Source organism: Porites lutea, chromosome 13 (genome assembly GCF_958299795.1).
Source record: "Porites lutea chromosome 13, jaPorLute2.1, whole genome shotgun sequence".
NCBI lineage: Eukaryota > Metazoa > Cnidaria > Anthozoa > Scleractinia > Poritidae > Porites > Porites lutea.
The window spans coordinates 20,988,583-21,015,652 of NC_133213.1; the positions used below are offsets into that span (position 1 = coordinate 20,988,583).

Here is a 27,070-nt window from a genome sequence, read left to right on the forward strand (position 1 = left end):
GGACAACCGTAGGTGGCGTCGGGAAATCAGTTGTGTAGGAGCTGCTGGTAAGGTCTCTCCTGATTGGTCGCAGAAAACAAAGACATGTCATTCGTGCAATTGTTCTAGTATTGTTTGGGGTCAGGATTTGGCACCATTGGTGACTTCTCTTCCTGGCAGCTGCTACATGACCCCGGGAAATGTCCGCTCTTTTCTCAGGTGTCTCCAAACCGCCTCCGAAAGTCAATGTCGTCTTCCTAGGGTCTTCTCCCTCTCTAATATGGCAGTGTCATAAACAACCATCAATAAACAAACTCCATCTATTTGAAATGCTTTATTTAGTTAATTGATCATGGAATTAAGAAAACGTATTTACATCAGTCAGTGATTCGACGCTTACATACTTTAAATCTTTTTCGTTAAAATGCAAGCGGTTTTGTACACAAATAAAAGTAACTGTACAGTAAATAAAAAATAAATTGTCTACACTATAAACATAAAATATCAAAAGAATTAACAATTTTGAACGTTTATAAACCGACTGGTCTTCTTCTTTGGGTTGCAATAGCAACGAAATTCAACTTCCATTAAATCTAATTCTATCAGGAAAAAAACTGCTTTCCTCTGAATTGTCACATTGTAGGATTTTATCCAATGAAGTTTACGTTAGAAATACCTTGTTTCAGAGTGATGTAACTTTAACCGTGAAAAAGGTGGTAGACTACCATGCAGTGTTACACTCTAATTTCACAGAAAGCGTAAGTGTTCAGCTTTCGGATTTCAATACAAAGAGCTCTTGTAGTAAAAGCCATGACGGGTGTCATGCGATTTATTATTTATTAAGCAAATCTAAAAATTAAAATACATAACTCTATTTTTACGCATAACGACCATGTTATTTCTCTAAGAGGCAATTCCATAGCCACTCTTCTCGTCAGGATGGCAAGGTTTCTCTTTTATGATAACATCTCTCTGAGTAGCCCGCGTATCCGCGCGAGCTCGTCGAGAAAGATGACACAACAGTTGCAACTTTCACGTATTAACTTGATCGGATATGCTTGCTACGCAGGCTACTATCCAGGCGACTGAAATAACGAGTTTTCTCAATTAAATGCCGGATCTAAATGTGAAAGTACCAAATAAGCCCTACAGGCATGTAGTTTTTGATACCGCTATAAACTCTAGATACAGCAGCAAGATGTATGATTGCAAAAGGCGATGAATAAATATCCTGTTAAAGAAGCACCCGTTATGGATAAACTGGGCTTGGTTTGAAAAACGCCCCAAGGCGCTTGATTGAAAAAACACGGTATATTTCAAATTTTTATCTACAAAGAAAACCATTTTGATTTCAATCGGTTTATGACGCAAAAAAGGCGACTGAAATTTACCCGAGAAATAACTCTTTAAACATTATAGCTATTTTCTATCATCATTTATTAAATATGATAATCTTGATTATATTTTCTTTTAACGGCTAAATTAAGCTTTCAGCCTTAAATTTGAACCAACAAAGATAAATTTGCCCTTATTTGGTTCAGTAAACTATGGCAAGCCTAAAGGTAAAGCTTTTGTTGTTAACGAAATACTGATTAAAGCCAGATAAACAAAAACATCTGATGGGTTTTCGAAAAAGCAGTGATGGGTTGTCTGTGCGCGCATTGTTAAATTGGGGGTCCTGTGTAAAAGTCACAACGACAAGTCTCTGAGAGATTAAGTCTAATAAAGTTCTGATCGCGCATGACGTTTTGGGCCCTTTTGTTCTCAACTGCTTTCATCTGACTGAATTCTACCTAGTATCGGGATACTAAAAGACTTGAAATAAGAATTTAAACTACTACAATCTGAACGAGCACAGCCTCCATTGCACTGTCACGTAAAAGCACAGAAGCGGGGCGTGACATACGGTTCTGAACGCAAGATTGCGTGACTTTCTCTTGGCTTAACTGCCTTTCCGTTGCAGGCCGCAAAACTGCAACTTGGTCTGTCACACCTTCCTTCCGCATTTCGCCTCCGTGACGCAATGCACCTCATGTCACACAAGATGTAACGAACAGCCGGCTTCAATATATTCCACCAGTGTGTCGTAACAGAATTCGTAGTGTTCCTTATGAATATTAACAACAAATGTGTATTAAAAAAAGGAACTCATCGAGGAAAGTTATATGCAGTGCTGATCATAGAGGCAAGGGAACACAGCACTGCAAAGAATCATTCGCGTGCGCCTGGAGAGGCGCGGGGGGTAGGGGGGGGGGGGGGTTACTGGTAGCGGTGACAAGTTTTTGTGGGGGTGTGTCTGGAATGTTCTCGGAAATTTTTGTAACCTAATTCAAAACAAAATGCGTTTTGATATTAACCATTTCACAACTGAGATAAAAATCATGCAGTTCAAGTATCATTATATGAAAAAATTGATAATGACTTAGGTGACATCCACAAAGTTGCCCTTTGTATACCATTCCTAATCGAATTCGCCAAGTTCACATTGAGTGGAAAGCTGGGTACAATACGCGACCACAAAGATTCTTGGGACCGTTTGGAAGGACTGCATGAAGGTATACAAACATGGCGCACTACAAGTGCTGTGTTCCAAACTGCAATTATAGCAGTGATTTTGTTACCTCTGCGTCCTGCGTCCCGCGTCCCTGACGCTTAAAGATCCCAAAAGACGCAAAATAATTCAAGGCACGCGTCCCGTAGGACGCAAAGATCGATCGATTGAACATGTGTATTTGTAGAAATATACCCTTCGTGCAATTCCTGTAGCAGTTATTATGGTTGTTGTTTCACGATGCATATTTCTTTTAGCCTTTGTTGTACTTTTAAATAGAAGGACTATATTTTAATTTCAGTATACTGTAATACAGAGTTTTGGAGTCTGACTTCAGATTAACTGTCTGGTCACATAAAGGCCCAAGCATTTTCAATTTCGGGCTCGTTTTTTTTTAACTGGGTCTCATTGGTTCTGGACTGGGACTCGTGACTTTTCACAAGATGAGTCCTAGGACTCACCATAACTATCTGTAACAAAATCACTGTTATAGTTTCAAAAAAGGCAACTTACCTCCACTATTAAAGGACATGAGAAGACCGTGATGCGCCATTTTTGTCTTCTTGAGACACAACAACCTTGAGAACGCCTCTAATAGGTGGCTTGCCGCTGTCCGCCATGTTTTTGCTCTCCCTCCAAACGATTCGTGATATAGGCATCCCCATTCCCAAAGCCTAGAGATATGGGCATTCCTTGTAACCCTAACCCAGATCGCTAAGGTAATATGAGAAGGGGATGCCTATATCACTGTAACATGGCCAATTGAAATTAGGGGCAAATGTTGGTTTTTGAGGAGAGGGAAAAATCACGGAGAACTCGAAAAAACCTCAAAACAGGGACAGGAAACGACAAAAAAACTCAACCACTGCTCCCCGAAGAGAAAACTGAAACGAACGTTAGACTAAACAGACAATTTCTTACCTTGGTTGAAATACAGTTTGGTCTCTGGAAATTGTACAAGCGTGCCACTTGATAGATGGAAACAGTATTCTCTCTTGCTATTTGGTGATACATAGTGTGTAGAAGACAGTATACTCCAGTACGACCAATCCCGTAACTGACAAGGTAGAAAACAAACAAAAAACGTTTAATGTAAAGCATAAGAGAAATATGTCCAATATTTAAGCGATGTTTCTGATTAAGCCACTCAGAAACGGAGAAATATTTGTAATGAATAATAAAAGACTATTTTTTTTCGTAGTCAGCAAACTGTTCACCCTCCCCTCCCCTTAACCAACCTTAGTATTAACCTCTTGTGTGCTGGAAAATGTTGTGTTAAGGGAGGGGTGCGTAGTCTCCTAGAAACATATACTGAATCAGATTTAACAATCTATCTGAAGTTACCCAGCACGAAGCCACCTCAAAAGTTAAATAATCGGTCAGTTAACATGGCATAGTTCACACTCACTTGCAGTGTACGACAATAGGACCAATTGTCTCGAAGGGCTTGGCGGACCATTTGACTTCATCCTCCCAGCTATCAACTTTGCGAATGAGCTGTAGGATAGTCTGTCCAGACCATGGATTACCATCTTCCGGCCAGTGAAGAAAGTGAAAATGCTGGATATTTCGGTACTCGGTTGGATCCTTACAAGAAACAAAAAGCAAAGTATAGGTCATGACAATTTCGTCTTAGCTTATTTTGGAAGGCTTAGGAACAATTGCTTATTTCCTTAAAACTTGTAGTGAAGCCACCTATTTGCCTTTCCGCTTTTAAGAAAATACTAAAGATTAAGTTATTAAGTAAATATGAAAAATGATCTTAAATTGGTTCCACATTTGACTTAAATAGCCATAGCTCGTAGTACGAGGAGGCCTTACCTATAGTTTCTGCTAGGTCTCCTCGCCACTTCTTTTTTGTACTTATATTATTTGTCATTTCTATTCATGTGTGGCAAATAAATAGAACAAAACGAAACACGATTGTTCAGCCAGCTCTCGTAATTTGTGTGTCACGAGTGAAGAGGAAACGTCTATTTGCTCAATATGGAAAAGGCTTTCTAAAGCACGCAAATTAGCAGTATAGACCAGTTTTGAATTATCAAAATTCATAACTGGCTCCAAGGCTGGAGTAAAAATTCATTTCTTTAGCACTGTTTCCAGCAGCCTTAAAGCCAAGTATGAATTTTGAAAATATGGAACTGGCCTTTTAAGGGCCTGTTTATATGGGGGTGGGAAACCCCAGGTAGGTGAGGTAACCTGCTCAGGTGCGGCAACCCGCATGTTTTCATAATATTTCACATGGTCACCCCACCTATCATGTAAACGTGATTAAATTGAAATGAGAGATTATATGGACAGGCGAGGTACCCCACCTAAGCGGATTACCTCACCTACCTGGGGTCCCCCTTCTCCATGTAAACAGGCCCTTAATTTCCTTTCCGTTAGTAAGACGTCACGAATACAAGAGACGTTCGAGAGCTTGTTACCAAACTCGTTCTCAGGCTAAGTGGAGAGGCCCTGGGAAAGGTCTTACTTTTCACTTTAAGACTTCTCTTACGTGTTCCGTGACACTCCAAATAGCGAATGTCACGGTATAAGAGTGTATCACTAGGGTCTCTCGCTAGTGTTGTGTGACATATCAACACCTACCTTAATGGCTGCCATTCGTAATTTTCTGACTACGATGTCTCCAAGCGTCTCCAGCGAATCAACAGTAACCTCATAATCACCAAATCTTGCTGTTTCATAAGACGGCGGAAGGTAGCTGTGATAGTAATCCTGCAAACAACCAAGGTTCTAGTTAAACAAAGTATGTATTAAAAAAGGTCTCTGCGCGAACTACCGATGGACGTTTCTTTTTCCCTTCCCTTCACAAAGTTAGTATCTTATACAACCAGAGTTTTCTCTTCCCTGCCTCACAAAAACTATCGTGTCTGTAAAAGCTTGCCTTTGGAAACAAAGACCGTAAATATGAGAAAATCCTCCTTCCATTTTCCCCACAAAAAGAAAAAAATCATCTTAAAACATCGTTAAAGCTACCTCCTTCCCTTGCAGAAGTTATCTTGGCTTGCCACGCAATCTTTTCCAGAAGGAAAGGAAGGCAAGACGAAACCATGACGACGTCTGCATGGGAGGATATGTTAAAGCTCGCCCTTGCTCATAAGTAACACAAAAGTAAATACTCCCTTCCCATTCCCAGAAAACCATCGTACCTGTTGAAGTTCCTCTTTGCTTACTAACATGACAAGTGAACGACAGTGTTCCTGCCAAACCATTCTCCAAAAATCGTTAGTCGTATCTTCCAAGGGATATTGAGTGGCTATGTAAGCTTGTGACTTCCAAAATCCCTGTTGAAGGGAAAAAAAACTTAATTTGAGTGCCAGTGTATTTAGCGCTACAATACTAATTGAAGAAGTCATTTTTTGCTTCTAATGGAGACGGGGCCGCCAGTTTACGTGGTAATCTGAGCCATACAAAGGTCTTGCCGTTTGCAGGGCAAATGCAAGATCTTTAATTCCCAGTTATTTAAAGACCTTGACTATTCGTCCGGCCCCGAGAGTCGAACCCCGCGTCCTCCCGTTCAGCAGACCGGTGCTCTCCACACTGAACTAATTCTGCCGCGGTTAAAGAGTTAAGAATTTTCGTACAAAAGGGAAGAAACAGTCAAACCTTTTAAGGCAGACATAAAGAAGTTATTGGTTTTGTAGTTAAAGTTATATACTTAAATGCAACAGTTAGTTTATTGCTACAAGACCCAACTGTAAGATGCGTTGCCTAACCAGACCAGTGCGACTTTCAAGTCGCCCGCGTTCACAATTGGCAATTTTAACGAGATTTATCGGAGGCAAGTCGAAATTTCGTGCATGACGAAACGAAACAAACAGACAATTTCTGTTCATAAGGTATTTGCGTAGTGTCGAAACTTTGCGTGATGGAAGTGTCACTCTTTTGCGAAACTCTTAGAAGGGCCGCAAGAAAATCAGTCATCTTATCACGCAACAAATGGCAGGCTAAAATCGCCCGTGTAAACGCCCCTTAACAAAGACACCAATTATTATTTTAAAGTAATAGGTTTGTTTCTTCAGAATTCTACTTTTGGGTGTATATAAATGAGAAATGACACACTTACCGGGAGGTAGTTTGCATTGATGTAATCCGAGCCTTCCTCTCTTGGACGTGGAAACAATTCAACTCTGGCGCTGTCAGCTAAGGAAGAATATTTTTATTTGATCAACACTTTCAAAAGCCTGCTTCGCAGATGCAATCTAAGCCTGGCTAGTAACATTTGCGAAGCAGCGCCGATATCCTTGTTCTGGACCTCCAGCGGGCTCAACAAATAGCTGGAAGTACGTTATGAATTTCCCTTCAAGCTGATTTGCCAATCGAACAATAGCCTTTTTTAACAGGCCAATCATGGCTCGTATTCAAATCCTGGTACACAGCTGGGGTCCCAGAACAAGGATTTCGGCACTGGCTCGCAGACAGACTTAACCAGACTTCTAGTTCCGTCTGTGACGTATCTTTTATAGACGAGACCTCTTCCGGTAGGGAAGGTTTACACATAGAAGGATACAGTTCTGCTGTTAATAATATCTATAATATCTCTGCCAAGAACGATTTTGCAATCTTTTTATGGTGCACAATTTTATCACCTTAGTTGGCAAAACCACATTTTTTTAATGTCTTCATTCAATAATATTATGACCAGTCTCTTTTAAGAGTCACAATCCCGAGTAGGGTTTTAATCGCATGAAACTAAGAAGAGAACGGTCGACTTGCCTGGTATGTAATCCACTGAGCGATTCTTTGCCATATTGCAGCCGCGTTTTGCTTGCTTGAGGTTGTAATGTTTAATTTGAACTGCATTAAGGTACTGAAGAGTGAACAAAGGAGAAATTAAGAAGGGAAATGCAACGACCAGTGACAAAGTTCCTCAGTTTTCGGCTTTGACTACGTAGAAGCCTTTGTTTTTAGTGAAAGCGGTCTTTGGTTTTTTCGGCTACATACAGACACACCAATCAAATAGTTACAAATTCCGAAGAGGCAATCGTATTGGCTATTTACATGTACAAGAACCTTAAAAGAGAAACTCGGAACTACGAAGAAAAAATATAGCAAAGGGACTGGATCTAGAACTTCCGATCGCCAGATTGATGCGTTCCGTTCCGGAAAAAAAAACATACGGAATTTCAGTGGTATTGAATAAACTATCCTAGTTTTGATAACATTAATCTGCGTTAAATCTAGCCAAAGAAAGAAAGACGACATTTCGCGACGCTACAAACGTTTTCCACGTGAATTGACGTCTGAGGAAGGAGCGCAGAAATTCCATACTGACGACATGTCGCTACCCCGATCTGGGTAGTGATTCTGATTGGTCCTACCACGAGAGAAATTTGCTTCAACCACTCAGAAGCACCACCCAGATCTGGTTAGTGACACGTCATCAACTCAGTATGGAATTTCTGCGCTCGTTCGTCAGTCATCATTTTGCTGCAAACCGTTGATAACGTCGCGAAATGACAGGTGTTTTATAAGGCTATACGTTTAATCCTGACAAACCTCAAGTTCTAAATCTAGGCGACTTTGGCTTGATAGATTCTTCCTGAGTATCTGTAGATGGTCTTTAAGATCATCTGCAGCAATCTCCAGTTTGAAGCCGCTTTCAATGTAATGCTCTAATGCATCGTGGACAAATATGTATTGGCACTGAAAAGGAAAGATGAACGTTAGTTTTGATTAGGAAGACCGAGGTACAATGTTTTCCTACCTGAAGGAGACTCAAGCCTGTTCATGCAACTGTTTGCAATTAAACGAAGAATGTTGTCAGCAATAAGAGCGTTTTTATGTACTAGTTCTTAAACAAGATTAAGCGACTGCTAAAATGGATTTATACTCATTAAAACCACTGACATAAGTAGGTAGACTGCCATACTGAGATTTGCGTGAAATCGAGTCGGTGTGGCGTTGAACTGATGCTGATGATGACGACGACGACAACGATGATAGTGATGATGATAGTGATAGTGATAATGATGGTGATAATGATGACGGTGATGACGATGATGGTGCTGATGATGATGATGATGGTGACGATGGTGATGGTGATGATGATGGTGACGATGATGTGTGCTGATGATGGTGACGATGATGATAATGATAGTGATGATGACTATGATGGTGATGATGATAATGATGATGATGATGACGATAATGATAATGATGATGATAATGAACATGATGATGGCGATAGTGATAATCACTATGGTGGTTTTGGTGTTGATAATGAGTGAATGATGGAGTACAGCAATGTGTTTCGAACTGTTGAATCTGTGGATGAAATCCTTTGTTGTTGCCACCCAAATGAAACCTCTTCAGCAAAACATTCACATGATAATATTTGTTTCTAAGCAGTTTAGAAAATGGAACTTTCAACAAATTTTGACCTTGGCCGCTTTTGGGAGGTTGAAAGGGTTACCAGTCAATCTGTTTTTTGACCAGTTGAACATCTTCCAAGGTGGAGTGCTTCAGATAAATCTGAATGCAAACTCCTTTATAACCCCTACAGCAAGAGTGAAAACAGGGTTTAAAGTTACTCTTACACTTAAACCAAGCTCGACTTACCTCCTCTTGAACAAGGTGATTTCGTTGCTGCCGAATCTGGGATAAAAAGTCGAAGACATTGATATCTCCTGTGACATGCATTCTTTTAACCATACTATGGATTACAATGTACGCTCCACTTCTGCCCACACCAGCGCTAAAAAACAAGTAAATAAACGAATAAATGAATTAACACAAAATACAACAAGTGGAATACAGAGTTCATACCGCTGTTTGCAAGGAGTAGGGAACATCATCATCATCATCATAATAACAATAATAATAATAATAATAATAATAATAATAATAATGAGAAGGAGGAAGGGGATGACTATGATGATGATAATAATGATGATGATAACTTTTGAGGAGACGAACTACTCATATCGTAACCAAGAAATTGCATTCAATAAATTTTCTTCCAAGAAAAGCTGTGTCCAGTCCTCTTCTCAGAAAAGGGCATTATGCACTCCTTCTGGCAATCACAGGAGGGAATCCAGAAAATGTGAAAATGGGTATCAGGGCGGGATACTTGGCAGCTACATTTAGGTATTTAGGTATTTTATTTATTTGCCACACGATTACGATAATTACAAAAAGATGCCAAAAAAAAAATGTAGGAAGAGATGGCGAGGAGGCCTAAAAGAAACTATAGAGCTTATGTTAATTAGGCCTCCTCAATTACAATTTTTCAAAGATAGTATAAAAATTACGGCGACGGATACAACATAATATGAGGTGAAAAATTAAACTAATCAATATTACGGAAGTTTACAAATGTTGAATATTAAAAGGCTTTTTCCCAAAATTTTTGTTGGAGGATACTAATAATTATTACAAATAAATGCCTTAAGTGCTCTTTTAAAGGAGAAAGGTGAGGAAGCGTTGATGATGTTGGTGTTTAAGGTGTTGTAAAATTTAGGTCCTTGATAAAAAACGGAAAATTGTTTGGTTCGAGTACGACAGAAAGGCAGACGAAATTTACACGAGTTTCTTGTATTATACGAATGAATTTGACTTTGTAAGGTAAATTTACAATGAAATTTTAAAGGTAGAGTATGGTATGGTAAGGTATATAGTATTTTACTGAAAATAACACAGTAAAAAAGGAGTGTGTATGTGTCTGTGGAGGGAGGGGGGTGGGGGGAGGGTCGGTCCCTTAATCCCCCCATGAATCACACCTGCAATGTACAATGACGGGGCCAGCACCATCCCGACTGGCGGTGGCAGACTTGAGAATGAAGCTAAGGGCAGGAAATTCACAGCCAGTGTCTGGGGCACCATGATCTGGCCAGCCAGTAAAATGGAACTGCGACACTGTCATCGGCTTCACTTCGTCTTCAGCCATATCCTACACAAACATACAGCACAGAGAAAGCGTCAGCAGTGGACTGAAAAAACGCGGTGTAAAAGTAGTGTGCACAAGGAATTGGAATTTTCACTGCACAACGGCTTTGGTTAGCTTTCATGCATGTTAGCATCAGACCTGAAAATTATAATACAAGGCCTCGTTCTGGAATTACATTTTTAGGGAGTTTTACAAGACAACAGTCAACTACTACCTCAGCTAGTTGAAAAGCAAACGCAAGCACAAACTGTAAAAAAAGGCCAAGCAGTTTGACCATGCATGCAGCCGGGTACAGAAAACATTACCATCACTGATGTTAACATGCAGTTGGACCACTGAGTGACGCAACGAGAAAAACAAAGTACCTTAAATTAGGCCAATCAAAACCCGAGTGGATTACAAACGAACCAATCATAGAGCAGCAACACATGCAGCTTACACGTGCCTGTAAGCCACGACTGGTTTCGGTTTTAATTCTGACTGGTCGAAAAAATGGATATGACGCGATTTTTGAGCTAATTACTATGCGTTGCAGAACCTAAACCGAAGTAGTCACAAAGTTATTTTCCATTTTCGATTGACTGAACTTATTAACCTCTGCAAAGTTTCTACGTTTATTCTAGTTTAAAGCGCGAGCGGTCAGTGTAAACATCAACAAACTGTACTACAACTAAACAAACAAACAAACTTCAGCTTCCAAACATATTGAATCTATTAGCAGAAAAAAGGGGCAGATTTTCAACTAAAACGCATATTTCCTTACTTCAATTTTAAGAACTAATAAAGCTGTGGGTATTTTTTTGTCATTACAGTTGTGAGTGCTCTGAATATTCAGTTTACAAAGTGTGTATCGATACCTGATAAAACGTTTAACCCTGTTACTAGTTTAGTAGAATGCTGCAATGTAGGTGGCAGCAGCATACTACAACAGAAAATCTTCAACTGAACAAACACAGCGTAAGCCCCGTGCAAACGGACGCAAAATTGTTGGCCAACAACTCCAGGGGAGTTGTTGCGTCCGTCCGCACGTAACTTAAAGTTAGACAGGTTTTAAACTTTGCGCAACAACTCCCAACAACATACAACAGGGTGTGCAAACAGACACAACATGTAACATCCAACAACGTTGGGAGTTGTTGGCCAATAACGTTGCGCCCGTTTGCATGTAGCATTATATCACAAGACACAATCTGGAGAAAGGCTTTTACTCTGAAACGACAGGCATTGAATTTTTTTAAGGTTAGAGAAAACCTGTTAAACAATATTTTATTGCCGTTTACTTGACTTTAGGAAATTAAAATAAGGCGGGAGATCAGTTAGAGCTTAAATTTAAACTAACTTTTTAATGTTAAGATCTCGTTGCCGTATTTAAGAGCACCTTTATTCAGCAATGTACACACTTACTTTATAGAGCGTTTTCACTCAAGCGGTCAGCATCTGTGCAAATTTATTGGGAACAAAAGAAAGCGTTTACACAAGGAAAGAGTTTATCTACCGTATTTATTCGAATAAGCGCCCAACCTCGAATTGGCGTCCACCTCGAATCAGCGCCCATCCTAAAGGCAGAAAAAGATAATAAGCGCCCACCCCACCGCACCTCCCTCCCGATCCCACTCAAACTCAATAAAGCGCCCAACCCCAAACCATCCACTTCCCCCGCGACCCCCCCCCCCCCCTAAATTAAATAACTTCTAATAAGAGACTTCCCCGAAGGCGGAGTTTTCTTCAGAGTATTTTACAGAAACCTTGCTTTGTTACATCTTGGCGTTTTGTTATTACCATTTATTGTTTTGTTGCAAAACAAACGTACTACACTTGCTGAAAATGTTGAAAATTTAATAAGCGCCCAGTCTCGAAGTCCAAAAATTTAAAAAGTGCCCAGGGCGGTTAATCGAATAAATACGGTACCACAGGATTGGTGTGGAACGCCAACATGGCCGTCGTTTCATTGTTTTGTAACACCAATATGGCCGCCCTGACGTCATGTGAAAACGCTCTATTAGTAAACACGCTATTAAGGGCTGACGTTAGAAACATCCACGAATGGTATTAAAAAGAAATAATTAATAATGAAGTGTTAAAAGTTTTTAGAAAGACCCTTACCCAGTTATTTCCATAAGGAACCACCTGAGTTGTATATTTAAACTATGCCGGCATGCAAGAATAAACACAGCACCACTGTTAATTAAATCAAAATGTTATGCTTATCTAATGGCGCTTTCCATTCGTCATAACTGACCGGCCAGACCATTCCAGTCATAATGAGAATTTCACTTTTAATCAAAACTATCCAGTCAGATCTGTCAAATCCTAAATAGCATGCACAAAGGAGATGGTGTTTCAACCATCCTCGGAGACCCAGGGGCAGATAGTGGGGGCGAGGGAAAGTCTAAACGGGCGGGAAAATATGGCACGAAGAAAAGTAAAGAACGGCGAGAAGATCCCTGGGGACAATGTCTTACCAGACCAGTTCCAAACGGTCGCCGCCATTCTGGCTTCTGACTGGGCAGAAAAACACAAAAGTTTTCTGGCACCAATCAGCATCCAGAACGGCTGTGACCGTTTGGAACTGGTCTGGTAAGATTTTGTCCCCAGGGGCTCTTCTCGCCGTTCTTTACTTTTCTTCGTGCCATATTTTTCCACCCGTTTAGACTTTCCCTCGCCCCCACTATCTGCCCTTGGGTCTCCGAGGATGTGTTTCAACAAAAACTCTTGGAAAAAAGCATTTTTCATTGTCAAAATGACTGGTCTGGCTATGACCCAACCGATCAGTTCTGACTTTTGGAAAGCGCCCTAAAAGACATCTTTTACAGATCTAGAGCTGAGGTGTTATATCTTCAATCTATCATTAACGACAACTTTCTTAACATTTTATTGGTTATTAATTAATTAATTTTAATTATCTATTTTTTATGCTATGTATCATTTCTTTTTTTCGGATTCGCTTTGAGCAATCCACTTGTTCGAAAGGCTATTGTATCAGAATTTGGCCAGGGTCAAGAACAATAGATTTTGTTTAGTAGCTTTAGTTTTATCACATGTGAAGTTCCACGTTTAATCCTGACCTTAATCAACATTTTATAACTGGTAGGTAAAAAATATTGTAAGCACGAATAACTTGCGGTTAAAACAACAGAGGCTGTATGTTAGCTACTAAAAACTTTCTCATGGTACTGTTTATTATGCTGTACACGGTGGTTCTAACCTTTTTCATCTGTGGGCTATTCAAGTTAATGCTACTGAGCAGCACTTTCCTGTGGCACTCTTTATTATGCTGTACAAGGTGGTTCTAACTTTTGAGTCTGTGGATGAAATCCTCAAGTGTGACCATTCAAATGAAAGCTACTGAGCAGTACTTTCCTGTGGTACTGTTTACTATGCAATACGAAGGATTTCTAACATTTGAGCCCAGGAATAAAATCTTTAAGTTTGACCAATCAAAAGAAAGCTAATGAGCATAACCGGTGTCCTCTAGCTACTGCACGCACCTGACAGTAATGGCTACCCTGCTCAACAGGTTTTACTTCAAATCTGCGCACGGTGTAATGAGCAAACGCTTCTTCATCAAGGTATGTCACTCTAAGGGGACCATGAACTTCTGTTTTTGCTTGTTTGGAAGGCCAGTACATGGTACATTTGTGCTGTAACAAAATTAATACACAGTGAATGATCTAATTGACACTCCCTTTCAAAGGAATCCCTCTTGTCTAATAAACGCCCTCTCTACGATGTTAGGTTTTTATTAGATACCCCTCTCTAATCAGTGGCAGATCTAAAGGAGGGGCCCGGCCAGCCCCCCCCCCCCCCCCCCCCCCCACTTACTTTTAAAACCAAAGTGAGGCCCGAAGGGCCGAAAACCTTTTTTTTTGGAGACTGCCGGGTCTGGATGACCGCCCCCCCACCTACCTCAAGGTCTGTATCCGGCACTTCTTGTAAACACCCTCTGTTTAACAGAATACTCGGACAAGTGTCAACGGGGCCTTAAGGTCTTTTTAAGGCCAAAATAGCTTCTTTCATTGCTACAGTCAAACCTTGTTTATACGGAATCTGAGGGGGTCATAGAAAGTGTCGGTATTTACAGGGTTGAATTTAGAAAAAAATAAGGGCGTTCGTTCCCCAGGGATAAAGCAAACTGTCCGTAATAATAAGGTGTCCGTATCAAGTGGGTGTCTGTCACGCAGGGTTAAGTTTGACTGTATTACAGACTAAGCGATTGCTTACCAGTTACCGCTTGTTTCTTTCGATTACACGCCGCAACGCTTGTTAAATTTTTAGCGTTTTTGATGCCGTGTTTATCCCAAGGCGGCGTTTACATGTATTTTCAAAATCGCATTTATTAAATCGCTCACAACAATGGCGATTAGTCATTTTTACATGTAAGTACTTATTAAGGACAGGAAGATGTTTTAAGTTCCAATCATGAATGTCTTTTTGCTGAGATAGAATCGTAATTCTCTGGATGATGTAGATTACAACATTGTATCGGGTTTTTGTTATAATCCTTGAATAAACGCCGCATACTTTTGATTGGGTGCGGCATTCATTAGTAATTTTACTTCCATCTACAGCAAAAACACCAATGGAAATATGAAATAACTCATATTTTGAACTGCCGATGAAGATATGAAAGTGGAAATGACCGCATGGGTTGTTTATTCAACTGCGAGGATTATTTCCACTTTCACAACAATACTAAATTGAGTAGGTCAACTGTCCTTTCTAAGAGTTAGACTAGGACAGTGTTGCGTCAAATTGCATTAAGGGACTTGGGAATAGTATGACTTTTTTATTAGCTATTACCAAGATGTACAGAAAACCGGGTCACAACTTGTCGCCCAAAACATTCCCATAAAGCCCATTCGACACTAAACCGTCCCAGACCCCCCCAAACAACCTCAATACAGTCCATTCAATTGAAGTTATGTTAAAAACGTGAAATTGGGCATTTTTACATCGTAGTCGTGCAGTGACGGCAAAGAAATGTAAATAAAGTGTGATGCACGTGCAAAGTTGTTGTTTTGCCAATCTAAGCCTATTGCTTTTCACCCGTTTCGTTGCCGTCGACCCTACTGGCCAATTTTTACCCCTGTCCCTTGCAACAGTCCCGAACGTTTTTGCGAAAGTTAACTTAAACCATTTTTCTTCTTGTTTCAAAAGTGGTGAATACAACATACCCTTCCTCTTTCAATAATTTTTGTTATCATGACAATGACTGTACAGTTTTGCTCCCAGACCATCCGCCAAAAATCACTGATGGTGTTGGCCACGGGTCCTGAAACACAGGGGAGAACAAAACGAGGAACTGTTAACTAGAAAGTAGTTACTGGGGTAAAACATTTAACGATATTATTGAATGAGATTGAGTGTGAGGAGGAGAGTGTTATCCGCTTAAAATATGCAAAATGTTTCAGATCATACAAAAACCAAATCCAAGAATTGTTTTTAACATTTATTCAAAACAATTCTTACTTAAAAAACATAGTTAGCCTGTGTACAGAAGCCCCCTTCCCTCAGTCAAAAAATTTTTACTGAGGGGAGGGGGCTTCTGTACACAGGCTAATACATACTCGCATCATTATATGTTTCTGGGAATCTGCCCACATACACCTCCCCTAAGCCAATATTTTGCCATAAGTGAGAACTAAGTGTTAATGTTGGTTTAGGGGAGGGGTAGGTAGTTCGGTTTCCGCCTTCATTTGCCTGGTTCTCGACAAATTTAGGATATAAAAGGATGTTCAATTTAGCAGACATTCTTCAAAACAAATTGTCACCACTCGAGTTGTATTTTTGCTGTTTTTTACTATGTTTTTATGCAGTAGTATGACTATTTTTCTTCCCGAAAAGTGAGAAATTTTTCGCCAAAATCGCTGAGCTGAAGCAACCTTGTCCGCCCAGGGCTTCTCGGTTGCAATACCTTTTTCTAAACAACAACAAACAAACAAAAACTTTATTGTAAGAATTAACTTAAGTAATCACACTGACCCACAGGTAGCAAATGCTAATCTAGGCGGGTCAGACAAACAACTGCATGAGAGTTAAGGAAACGATAACTTTGAAGTTTGAGAGAAAATTCAGTTGAAACTTCAAAGGCCTAATTATAATTATTTAGCCAGTCCAACTTTTTGTATGATGATAGAAACTTTACTCACCTTGGGTTGCTATATAAGCATTAGCTTTTTCAAAGCTCTAAAAAAAGAGAAGAGAACAGTGGATTAAATTACAGGCAAACAAGTGTTAAGAGGTCACCCTTTGGGAATGGCTACAGACCGCTTAATACAGGTTTGACAAACGTGCGAGTTATTCAAGAAAATGAAGGTAGTCAAAGACCGAAATATCTATCCCACGACAAATTGACGCCCACCTGTTTCTACGTCTTCTTGGGCCAAAAGAAAAAAAGTTAAAGACCACTTGATGCCATACACAGTGCGACCTGTTGCAATAGTATGGTACGTCTTCTGAAAGGGACCGTTTAATTGAGGTGAAGACAATAAAAAATCATTCGTTGGGAGCTCGGAAAAGGTGACCGCGACCACTTAATAGAGTTGACGGCTTAATACAGGGGACAGCTTTCATAATACAGGTCAGTTTTACAGTAATTAAGGGAAATGATTTCCGGGACTTTGGTAAGTGACCGCTTAATAGAGGTCAGCTTAATACAGGTTTGACTGGATTGAATACTTTATAACTTGAGAGCAAGACTCTTCTTACAATAGCTCTTTTTATAGAGGGCGACACAAGGACCATCTCCAAGTTGCTCTATTACGCATACACGGCACGTATTCAGCCAGCTTCGTTTGAACTTCCACTAAGAATGAGTGAAATATATAGAAAGCAATCTGACAACGCGTGTTTTGACGTTATATCACTCGTAGTCTGATCAAGCGTGTTTTGAACAAACTTACGCCAAGAACAGCGTTGGAGCAAGAGCGTTTTGACCTTCCATCGTTGTCGCCCACACTCCGTAACCTATTACAGTGGAACCCCGCCTTAACGGCCACCTCGTTTTTACGGCCACTTTTTTTGGCCCATTGGTGACCGTATTAATGGAGTTCCACTGTACTAGTATCTTACTATATCCTGGCAATGAAAAGTTGCAAAAATAGTCCATAGACTATGTACTTTAGTAGGGGAAAGTAAAGAGGCATGCAGAAAGGTAAAAACTAACGGGGAGTGGGCAAAGTCCCAAGGGAAGTCATCCCACCAGGGATATTAGAGAGCTTTAGATTCTAAGACGAGGACGACTACGAGAACCAGACTTTCTCAATACTAAGTAGTGCGCTTGCATGAACCAGTGTCATTTTGGCGGGAAAACGTGATAGCCGTGGTCACTCTACTACGAGTTTTAGCGAGAATGTCGTAGTGCAGTGGCGGAAACAAGTTATCAAATGTTAGAAGTTTTATCATCTTGTGACTGAGAAAGGGCTTCACTTTCCTCAATAAAGTTAACAGTGCTAAATCCTCTGGTGAAAAAAAGTAAAATAAAGCTTCCTGAGGTGTTTTATTTTAAACTCAAAGTCAAATTTCGTCCTAGAGAGTTATTAACAACTATGTGTAGCCTAGCTGTTGAGGCATTATTTAATATAGGCACATTTTACTTTTAAACACAATTTCATAATCATATGTCACTTACATCAATGTAGTTGGCATTAATATAATGAGATTCAGGGTCGTTTTCTGTTAGAGAAAGAATCACCCTTGAATGGTCATCTGAAAAGGACAAGAGCAAACTTACACATGGGTAAAACACTTGACATTTTATGATTGAAGACTGGAAAAAAATGTCTGCTGAAACAGATGACGCATGGCAGCACATTGAAAACTCTGTCTCAGATCAGCGTGCAAAGAAGGTAGTGTCTGGTAGCCCAGGGCTAGTGGATTTTGCTATCGGGCTAGGGAATTTTGTTCTTACCTTGCCCTACGGGCAAGTGAAATTTTTTGTGGCGTTCAAATTACAGAAGAACTGTAAAATCAATTCTGCTCATCAAACCGTTTTTGGGGCTAGCTGAAATGACGTTTGGGCTAGTATATGCTAGCTTTAGCTTGCCTGAATGACAAGCTTTAAAAATGACTTTCCTTGCACCCTGCAGAAGCACTTTAATGATGATGATCATTGAGTAATATTCTTGTCCTCTACCACAGATGCTATGAAAATGGGGGGCAGGGGTCTGCCTGATATATGGGGGTTCATTATATTGGTTCTCCACTTAATATAAACTTGTAAAACTAAAATACACTGCAGTGTACTGAACTTACAAGCTACAATATTGTTAAATCTGTTCTTGGATTGGTTTTCTTGTTTTTCACTATGTACCCACGACCTGCTTTTAAGATGGACACTCTTTAAACTCTGTTGATGAAAAAAAAAATATTACAGTAAAAATACCACAATAATTATTACATGTAAGCTTTATGATTAAGTACTGACTCGAAATGTTTGTAACAGTACTGTAATGAATTTGACCATTCACCCCCACAAGTTACATTCTTGTCCCCAAAGCTGCAATCCTTTTGGCCAGCACCATGAATCAAGAGCTCTCGTTGAGGACAAAACAGGAACTCCAATAAAAATAGACTTCCGGCTTTCTGTGCAGCATTAGAAATTTGAAAGAATACATGGGTAACAGTTACCATCTGTTACACAAATGGAAGACTACCAGTGTTCTCCCTAAATTTGAGCTCAGCAGGTAAGGGACCATTCATGGCTGGTAAGGCTAAAAATATGTGCCAGAGGCGCACTTTCCTGGGGCTAAGTTCTCTGAAACGTCATTCCCTCATTTTACGACCTATTTTACGCAAATCAGCCGTTATCTTTAGACAACAATTGAAAACGTTTGATTCCAATAATTTTACTTTCTTCAACGCTCTCTTTCCACAATGTGTGGCCCATAAAGAGAAAAGCTGTGCATACTTTATTACACTTCCATATATTTATTTATTACCTTGATCAGATCGCATCTCAACTTGCATATTTTTCAAAGTAACTTATTTAATTTTAGTAAGTTTTCAAGCAGTTGCAGGCAGTAAGAATTTTTGCTTCAGACAATAAATTTTACCGGTTACTACCTGATAAGGGGAACACTGGACTACTGCGCCTGTTCACTATCTTGTTCCCAACCAGAGTATTCAGTTCGTAGTACTAGCGAAAAGCAAAAAGGAGAGGGTACAGGTATACGGCACAAATATTAGGGAATCAGGAGTAAGTTGGACCTCAGAAAAATAAGCAATGGATCGAGCAGAGTAAGCCAATCGCATCCTTTCCCTTCTACTTTGACCACCAATGGTTAACCGCACTCAGCAGCCCAGGTTTACAGGCTATAAAATACTGTAGTTCTAAGGTGAGTAGACGGCACTATGGAAGTAACCGTTTTGGAAAATGGTGTCTTAAAAGAGCAAGAATATCATTGTTAACTTACTTCAAATTCTTGACTGAATCTGTAATCCCCATCCATGTGTAAAATTTTAACATGACGAGCAAAGTCATCTACCAAAACTGCCCCATGCTTTGCTTCTGTAATAAGGAAACAAACAAAAAATAATATTCAATTTTCTTGAACAGTAATATATAGTAAATATATTTGATTCCTTGCGAATTGAGTTGCAGAACTGATGCCTTTGTGTAGTGAATTTATAAATTTGTTATGTGCTCAGCGAGTGTATCACGTGGATTGTACAGCCAGGCAGAAACTCAGGTCAGTAATATTTAACAGTTATTCCTCGACCCCGAATGGGCTCTGAGTCAATAGCCCATAAGGCTGAGAGTCAATACGGCGAGAGGAATAATTGTTTTAGTAAAATCCAACTAGATGGTCAAAAATATTGAGAAAAGACAACTTAGCTAGCAAAACGCAACTCAGCAGCCATTGTATTGGTTTTCAAAGCTGGCACTTTTTCGCTACTAGTGGGCTATAACATATAGCCTAGTAGTAGCTCTACCAATCAGAACGCAACATTGATAATAGACCACAAGTTGGATTTTACTAATGCTTTATATCTCTTGGGTGTCCACAGTTGACGTCATCCAGTGTGACGTCAAGGTGCATTTTTGGGTTGCTAGGCAACACGACTTCAAGTGCGAATGATAGCTGATGCTGTGGTACACCATCATGTTTTATTAATGAAAGGCTGATGTCTTTATTCGCTGTCTGTTCCATTCAACAAGTGGCTTGAAAACCTCGTTGGGGAAGATTTAAGATTGAAAGTCCACTGCAGCAAGAAAGGCAATCTGAAATCCACCACAAACAATGAAGAAGACAGGCAGGTACAACGATTGGCCTTTAAGCCCAAGAGTGAATACACACGGAAATAATGTGAAATGGCAATTTGAAATACTCGTTTAAGCTAATTATCCTCGAATGTACATGTATCTTTGAATTCATGATAAATAAATACAGCTTCACAAGATTTTTGCGACAACATATTTCTAGTACAAGACTTGTCTTTACAGCTGTTTCGGATAACACAAGACCAGCGATGTCAAAAACTTTTTAAATAGGATTGGGTTTTCCATCTTACTGATTTCTCTTTGCAAAAGCCTTAATCGTGCCACAGAAATTTGGCAAGGTTTAGTGTAGAAATCAAAATTGCTGTCTTCAAATTAAGACCTGAAAGTATTTGACAAGCAAGGATTGGATGCCATGGTAAAAGTTTGATTGAATTCACAGAAAACCCCAAATTCCAGTAAGTTTTTGACATTGCAGGTCACATGTTATCAAAAACAGCTGTATTAAAACTGATTCCACAAAAATTTTGGGTCAAGTATGTTGTGGTTCAGTTTTAACCTTTATAAATTTTATTTTCCATTATCAAAGCCCATTATCAAACAATACTATACCCAAAAACAATAGGAAGATAGGAGTTAAACCACAACATACTAAAATAACCTGACAGTTTTTCTGTGAGTTTGTCTACTATTTAACATGTATGGATTATTAGACAACTGACTGAAAGAAAATCAAGGGTTATTAATACAACTATTAGTAATATTTCCGCGGAAGAAAATAATCCTCTGTCAAAATACCAACAGCATTCTATTGCATGCCAGTAGCTTAATTATTGCCCAAAAGATAAAAATAAAACAAAAAAAACAGTAAAGAAAGAAAAGAAAAGAAAACAGGTCAACTAGTAGTCTCAATAAAAAAAAAATTTTTTTGACTAAAACACAATTTTTTCGCAGAATATTAATTTTTATTTATCTTCATACCCAGGAAATGTAGCATCAAATCAATAAAATCAAGCTTTATAAACTTTTGTCAAGTAAAACAGGTAAATCTACTAGTCTATACATGGCATGCTGCAACTTTTTTGCATTACAAAAAAGAAATATAATTTTAAAAACATATATTGAAATTGTAAATTGGAATTTTCCAGAATAATGAAACAATTTCTTGTCTAGACATATTAAGGAAGTCTAGTTTCTAAAAAGTTAATGTTTCCTCAAAATCACTTCAGAAATTAGTTCTAAAATGCAGCTAATCATAAATAAACTGATAAGATTAAAACAATTATGGTAAATGCACTGTACTTGCCATATTGAAGAAAATTGTTGTTCATTGATCTCCACTGACAACATTCACCCTCCATTGCATTTTAGAACTTAATTATTGCATTATTTATTAAACACTGACTGTGTAATTTTTTAACATGCAGATGAGTTCTTGAATATTCCGTGTGTGGTTTGTTGTTATATACCACAAGATTCAGTCACATTTTCACTTCACTTGTCACATAACTATGCTTACAGACCAAACACTTTTGTCATTCAGAATGCATTAATAAACTTCAACACCAGGTACATCAATAATTTTTCTTTTTTCTACATGTACGAGGAAAAAAAATGTGATTCAAGAAATTTTGAAAAGAAAAAAAATAAAAGTAAAATTTATAACAATGTTATTTTTTATACAGTTTTACTAAGTCAAGAATAATAAATTGTGAAATTGATGTTTGTCTCATGCTTGAAACATACCTGTAAATTCTGTATTATTGTAAGTCTGAGAAAAATGTTTGCACATCAAAAGCCGGGACTCATGCTAAAAAAAAAAATCCCAAGCCCCGAGCCCTCAGTGACATCCCTGAACTTGGGTGAAAAGAAAAGTTTGACTCTGTTTGTATTGAGGTTTGTATACCTGCTGATTCTCAAGCCTTACACCTCTCAAGCTTCTACAGCCTGAAACTTATGTCACATTGTCATTTAAATCGACAATAGTATCTAACAACACTAAAATCAATTGAAAATGTACCTAAAAAATTGCAGCTATTTGACTGGAAAGAGGCCAAAAAGGCAAGTTTCTTGTGTTCAATAAGTCCATAAATCACATTACACGAAGAAATGTGGAGGAAAAAACAGAGAGAAAAAGAAAGAAGGAGACGAATACAAAGAAAAAAAGCAATGGTTGCACTATTAGTTTTTACAGTGATGAGCTACTTTAGGGAAAATTTTAAACAAAAACAACTACTTGTTGTAAGTAAAAGGTCTACTTTGGCGGTAGAGATTTCAAAAACCCAGCTATTAAGTAGATATATCTAAAGAGACATAACTAAAAAATATTGAACAACTTACTTGAAAAACTAGTAAGACTTGGTCTTTTCGTTGGTGATGCAGGAGGTGGTTCATCCTGCACTGTGAAGAAGCCATTACAATATGCTTTGCAGCAACACTGTCTCCTATGTCTAAAAGAAAGATTCAAAATCCAGTGCAACATGAGATTTCACAGTTGTCTCAATTCCTCAACAATTTTTCATCCTCCTCCTCCGGCCTTTCTCCAAGGCCTTTAGATTTACATGTACATGTAACCATTGGACACACAGTGTACGTCAGTGTAATAAAAATTAATTACCCCATACTCCCCTACCCCTAAGTGCAACTCTGACTCACCACCTACACCACTTCCCCGAAGGGGAAAGTTGAATGCAACTCTGACCCAGTTATAAAGAGTAGAGTCCTGCTTCATTGTCACCTTGGTTAAATCATCATCACCTTGTTTACGCCACCACATTGTTATAACCATTATTTCTTGTTATACACAAATGTAAATACATGCATTTTAATTTAGTTTCCAAATACTATGCAAATTCTTGGCAAAACATCAATTAATATTATATTAATTATTATTAGTTATCACATTAAAATTATTACGATTTAATAACAAAATATTTAAAATTCCAAACATTATTTCAAATATTAACCCTCAATAATTTTCTCTTTTCAAAGACCTCTTATTTATGACCTTTTTTTGGGCTGTGGTCTAGCAGTGCCTGCGGGCGGCCACTGGGGCTTTATTTTTGCTCTTGAGTGACTATGAAACCTTAACTTTTTCATACAAATCCTATGCTGGGCACCCCGGATTTCAAAGGTTCAGAGCATTGGGCTTTGAATTTTCTTACAGTGCAGCCTTGACTTTCTTATTTCTATGACAGGATGTACATGTATGTAGTACTACAGCTTTAGGAAGGCCTCTGTTGATTTCAATTTCTTTTTTCCAGACTTGCCAACCCCCAAAAGGCAAAAAATGTGAGATTCTGAACCTAAAGCTGAGAAAAGTAGTGAGAAATGGGTAAAAAGTCATGAGATGTCTCAAATTTCCTACAAGAAGGACTTCCAGTGGGGATTATGGGAATTGGAGGTCCCATATCATATCACATATCATTTTCTTTGGATTGAGCTGGCTATCTATTAATGATATCTGACTTGAAAACAAACCCTACATGTACGATTAGAAAGTTATTTTTGGAGTTTGACTTTTCGATAAAGCGTGAGAAATCAGTTCCCAACTCCTGACAGCATGAGATAAATTGTGAAATCACGAGACTCACGACAAAGTAGAGAGACTTGGCAAGTCTGTTTTTGATACAATATATTAAGGAACAATGTAAGGCAGTATGTACTCTGGCAGGTCTTCAGCTTCTGAAAAACATGAGCATAAACATTAACCTGACCATGAATAAACAGAATCTTTTTTACCTAAAGCGAAGATAGCATCCAACTGCAACCACAACAACCAAAATTCCAGCAAAAATAGGAAGGGCAATTGCAAGGACCTCAGGTTTTCCATCAGAGTTGGGTGGTTCAGTGTTAGAAACATCCATTGGAGTACTGATGGTAGTACTGCTGAGTGTACCTAGAGGTACAATGAAGTACACATTTAAATTACATTATTATTTATCAAACATGCAAAATCACTGCGACACAGCTCTCATGCTCTCCTGTACAAGTCACCAAATCACTCGACTGTCTTGTTTCATGTGCAAGTCGACCTCTGTCAATAGTTTCTAAGCGAACCTTTAGGCCATGGAGCCGCTGATCAAGTAACCTCACAAGTTTCTAAGCAAGTGGAGCAAGTTCTGAAGCCACGAAGCAGCCGACTGAGCAGCAAAGTCACAAAAGGTCACAAGCCATATGAAACTGGACAAAGGCTTTTTTGAAAGTTTACCAAATCACCTGAGCTTTGAGCTTTTCTGTGCTGAGGTTATTTTTTCCCAAAATCTGAAATAATTTATTCTTTGGATTAATACTACCATTCTGGGGAATTTTTGTGCATAAATTATTTCATTACTATTAACAAAGAATATTTTGTCATTGCGATGATCATAAAAGCAAAGTTTGATGGTCTGTGCATGTACTGCACAGGGTTGTCAGAAAGTTTTGAAGTAGATGGCCGAGTTGTCAAAATAGGCAGCCAGTCCAGGGATATTTTATTATAAAAAAGTCATCCATAAAGAAATGCCAGGCAGAGTAGCCAGCTGATACTAACCAAGTAGGTGGCAATTTTCGCCAGTAGCAAGCCACTTTTGACAAACCTGACTGCATGTATAATGTCCTAAGTTTAACACCCATAACTTATTGAGGACTGGAACAATTTGTTTGATTTGTTTGGGTGGGTTTAGTCATTGATATATATATATATTTATTTATTTTTTCATTATATTTGAATTTTGTGGGGGAGGGGTATTCTAATACATGTGTACCAGTTATTAATTTAAAGTTAGGTTTTCAGATTTACAGTGTACATATGTACTCCATCTGATGTGTACACGTATAACCCTGTCCTTTTGAAAGATTTCGATCTCTTACCTGTAACACTGGTAGTTCCATTGGAAATATTATTTACAGGACTACAAATGTAGATGCCTTCCGATGAACAGTTGACATTGCTGATTGTCAGATTAGAGCTGTTTACTGTGGAACAGACCACATTTACAAAGAATGAATGAAATCTATCCATCCATCACAAGTCAAGACATCAACTGCACAAAGTACATGTATCATGTTTGGAATGTTTGTGTTTGCAGCCTGGAAACGCGGGCACTAATACAAACTTTAGATGTTTTAAATACCCCAAAAAATCCCTACTTAAATCAAGCCGCCCCAAAAAATACTTGCCAAATTTTCCGACCCCAAAAAAACCCGGAATTGAAAATTTCAAACCCAAAAATATCCTTCGATCATCCTCATCACTTAAAATCCAGAGTACACCCATCCCCCCCCCCCGCCCTCTGGGCTGATGACCTGGTGTACATATATCTGTTACCAAAAATGAAATTATTTGCAGCCCTGTTGAGTGAGAACACATATTAATAACATTAGTTTGTTGATGCTAATATTGTATTTTAAGTGTGCTTACCTTTTATTCTACCTTCAAAACACCAGGTAACATTAGTTTCCAAAGGTGCAGCGTCAACTTCACAAGTAATAACATTTAAGGTTCCCCCCAAAGTGACTCTGGTAACATCGGCTGGAATTGTTCCCTCAGTGCCACCTGTGTTTTCCCAAAGACAACAGAAAATTAATATTTAAACAATTAGAACAGAAAACATAGGGAAATGAAACACAAAGATAAAACACATAGATGTATAAGCTTTTACTCACACTCTACAGTCACGGTATAGTTTTCCCCAGAAGTTGAGTTATTACATCTGTAGACTCCACTTGCATTTTGCATTATGGATCCCAATCTCAAAACATGGCCAATGTTACATGTATGTTTTCCTTCACAAGACCAAGTAATGTTGGAGCCACTTAAATCGCAGGTTAGGTTTAAGGGGTCATGCTCTTTATGTCTTGTTCCTGTCTCAACTGAAATAATATGGATTCACTTTAACAAGTAACAAGTCTTATGGCACATTAGTCACGACAATGTTAATAATTAGAGTGAGAAAGACAAAAGATAGACTGGTCATTATCTCCAGCATAGAAGTAGTGAGGTAAACTACATGTACCGGTGTATGGTGAGTAGTAAAGGATTTCAAATGCTGCTGGTCGTAGGTCATGATTAAAACTTCTTCTCTAATACTCTGCATGCAGATCAGATATATCTTTCTTTGCTTCACAAGGGAAAAGGATATCTCAGAAACAATGCTTCAGTATCCTGCTGTTTTACCAGAAATTTGGGACAGTGCTCACATCAATTTTGGACAGCACGTAGCCTGAAGTTCAGCCGTCGCCTCGAGTTAATAGTGAACTTACGCAACAGGACAGGAGAGGAAAGAAGACGGCAAAACTTGTGTGACAAGCCTCACAATAATTTTGCTCGAAATAACTTTTCGCCAAAATTCACCTTCCTTTAAACAGATCTTTTTGTAAAAGACCAGAAAACATTGATGTTAAGTGAAGATCACAACAAAACACGTAAGAAATAGCCTTGTCACGT

General features: G+C 38.8%; 1 protein-coding gene across 1 annotated transcript in view; it reads right to left on the reverse strand.

Annotated features, from left to right (window-relative positions):
• Positions 1-298: 298 nt before the first annotated feature.
• LOC140922891 (receptor-type tyrosine-protein phosphatase epsilon-like) overlaps positions 299-27,070 on the reverse strand; it is a 28,400-nt gene continuing 1,628 nt past the window's right edge. The window contains exons 2-22 of the mRNA XM_073372929.1: positions 26,290-26,496; positions 26,045-26,179; positions 25,495-25,599; positions 24,385-24,541; positions 22,984-23,093; positions 19,838-19,932; positions 18,678-18,771; positions 18,055-18,131; positions 16,574-16,610; positions 15,599-15,696; positions 13,913-14,065; positions 10,258-10,427; positions 9,098-9,233; positions 8,036-8,182; positions 7,253-7,346; positions 6,603-6,679; positions 5,686-5,820; positions 5,123-5,251; positions 3,939-4,117; positions 3,452-3,587; positions 299-2,086 (exon numbers count right to left, since the gene is read on the reverse strand). Of these exons, the coding sequence (XP_073229030.1) occupies positions 2,015-2,086; positions 3,452-3,587; positions 3,939-4,117; positions 5,123-5,251; positions 5,686-5,820; positions 6,603-6,679; positions 7,253-7,346; positions 8,036-8,182; positions 9,098-9,233; positions 10,258-10,427; positions 13,913-14,065; positions 15,599-15,696; positions 16,574-16,610; positions 18,055-18,131; positions 18,678-18,771; positions 19,838-19,932; positions 22,984-23,093; positions 24,385-24,541; positions 25,495-25,599; positions 26,045-26,179; positions 26,290-26,496 (2,543 nt within the window). The 3' untranslated portion in view covers positions 299-2,014. The remainder of the gene's footprint in view (positions 2,087-3,451; positions 3,588-3,938; positions 4,118-5,122; positions 5,252-5,685; positions 5,821-6,602; positions 6,680-7,252; positions 7,347-8,035; positions 8,183-9,097; positions 9,234-10,257; positions 10,428-13,912; positions 14,066-15,598; positions 15,697-16,573; positions 16,611-18,054; positions 18,132-18,677; positions 18,772-19,837; positions 19,933-22,983; positions 23,094-24,384; positions 24,542-25,494; positions 25,600-26,044; positions 26,180-26,289; positions 26,497-27,070) is intronic.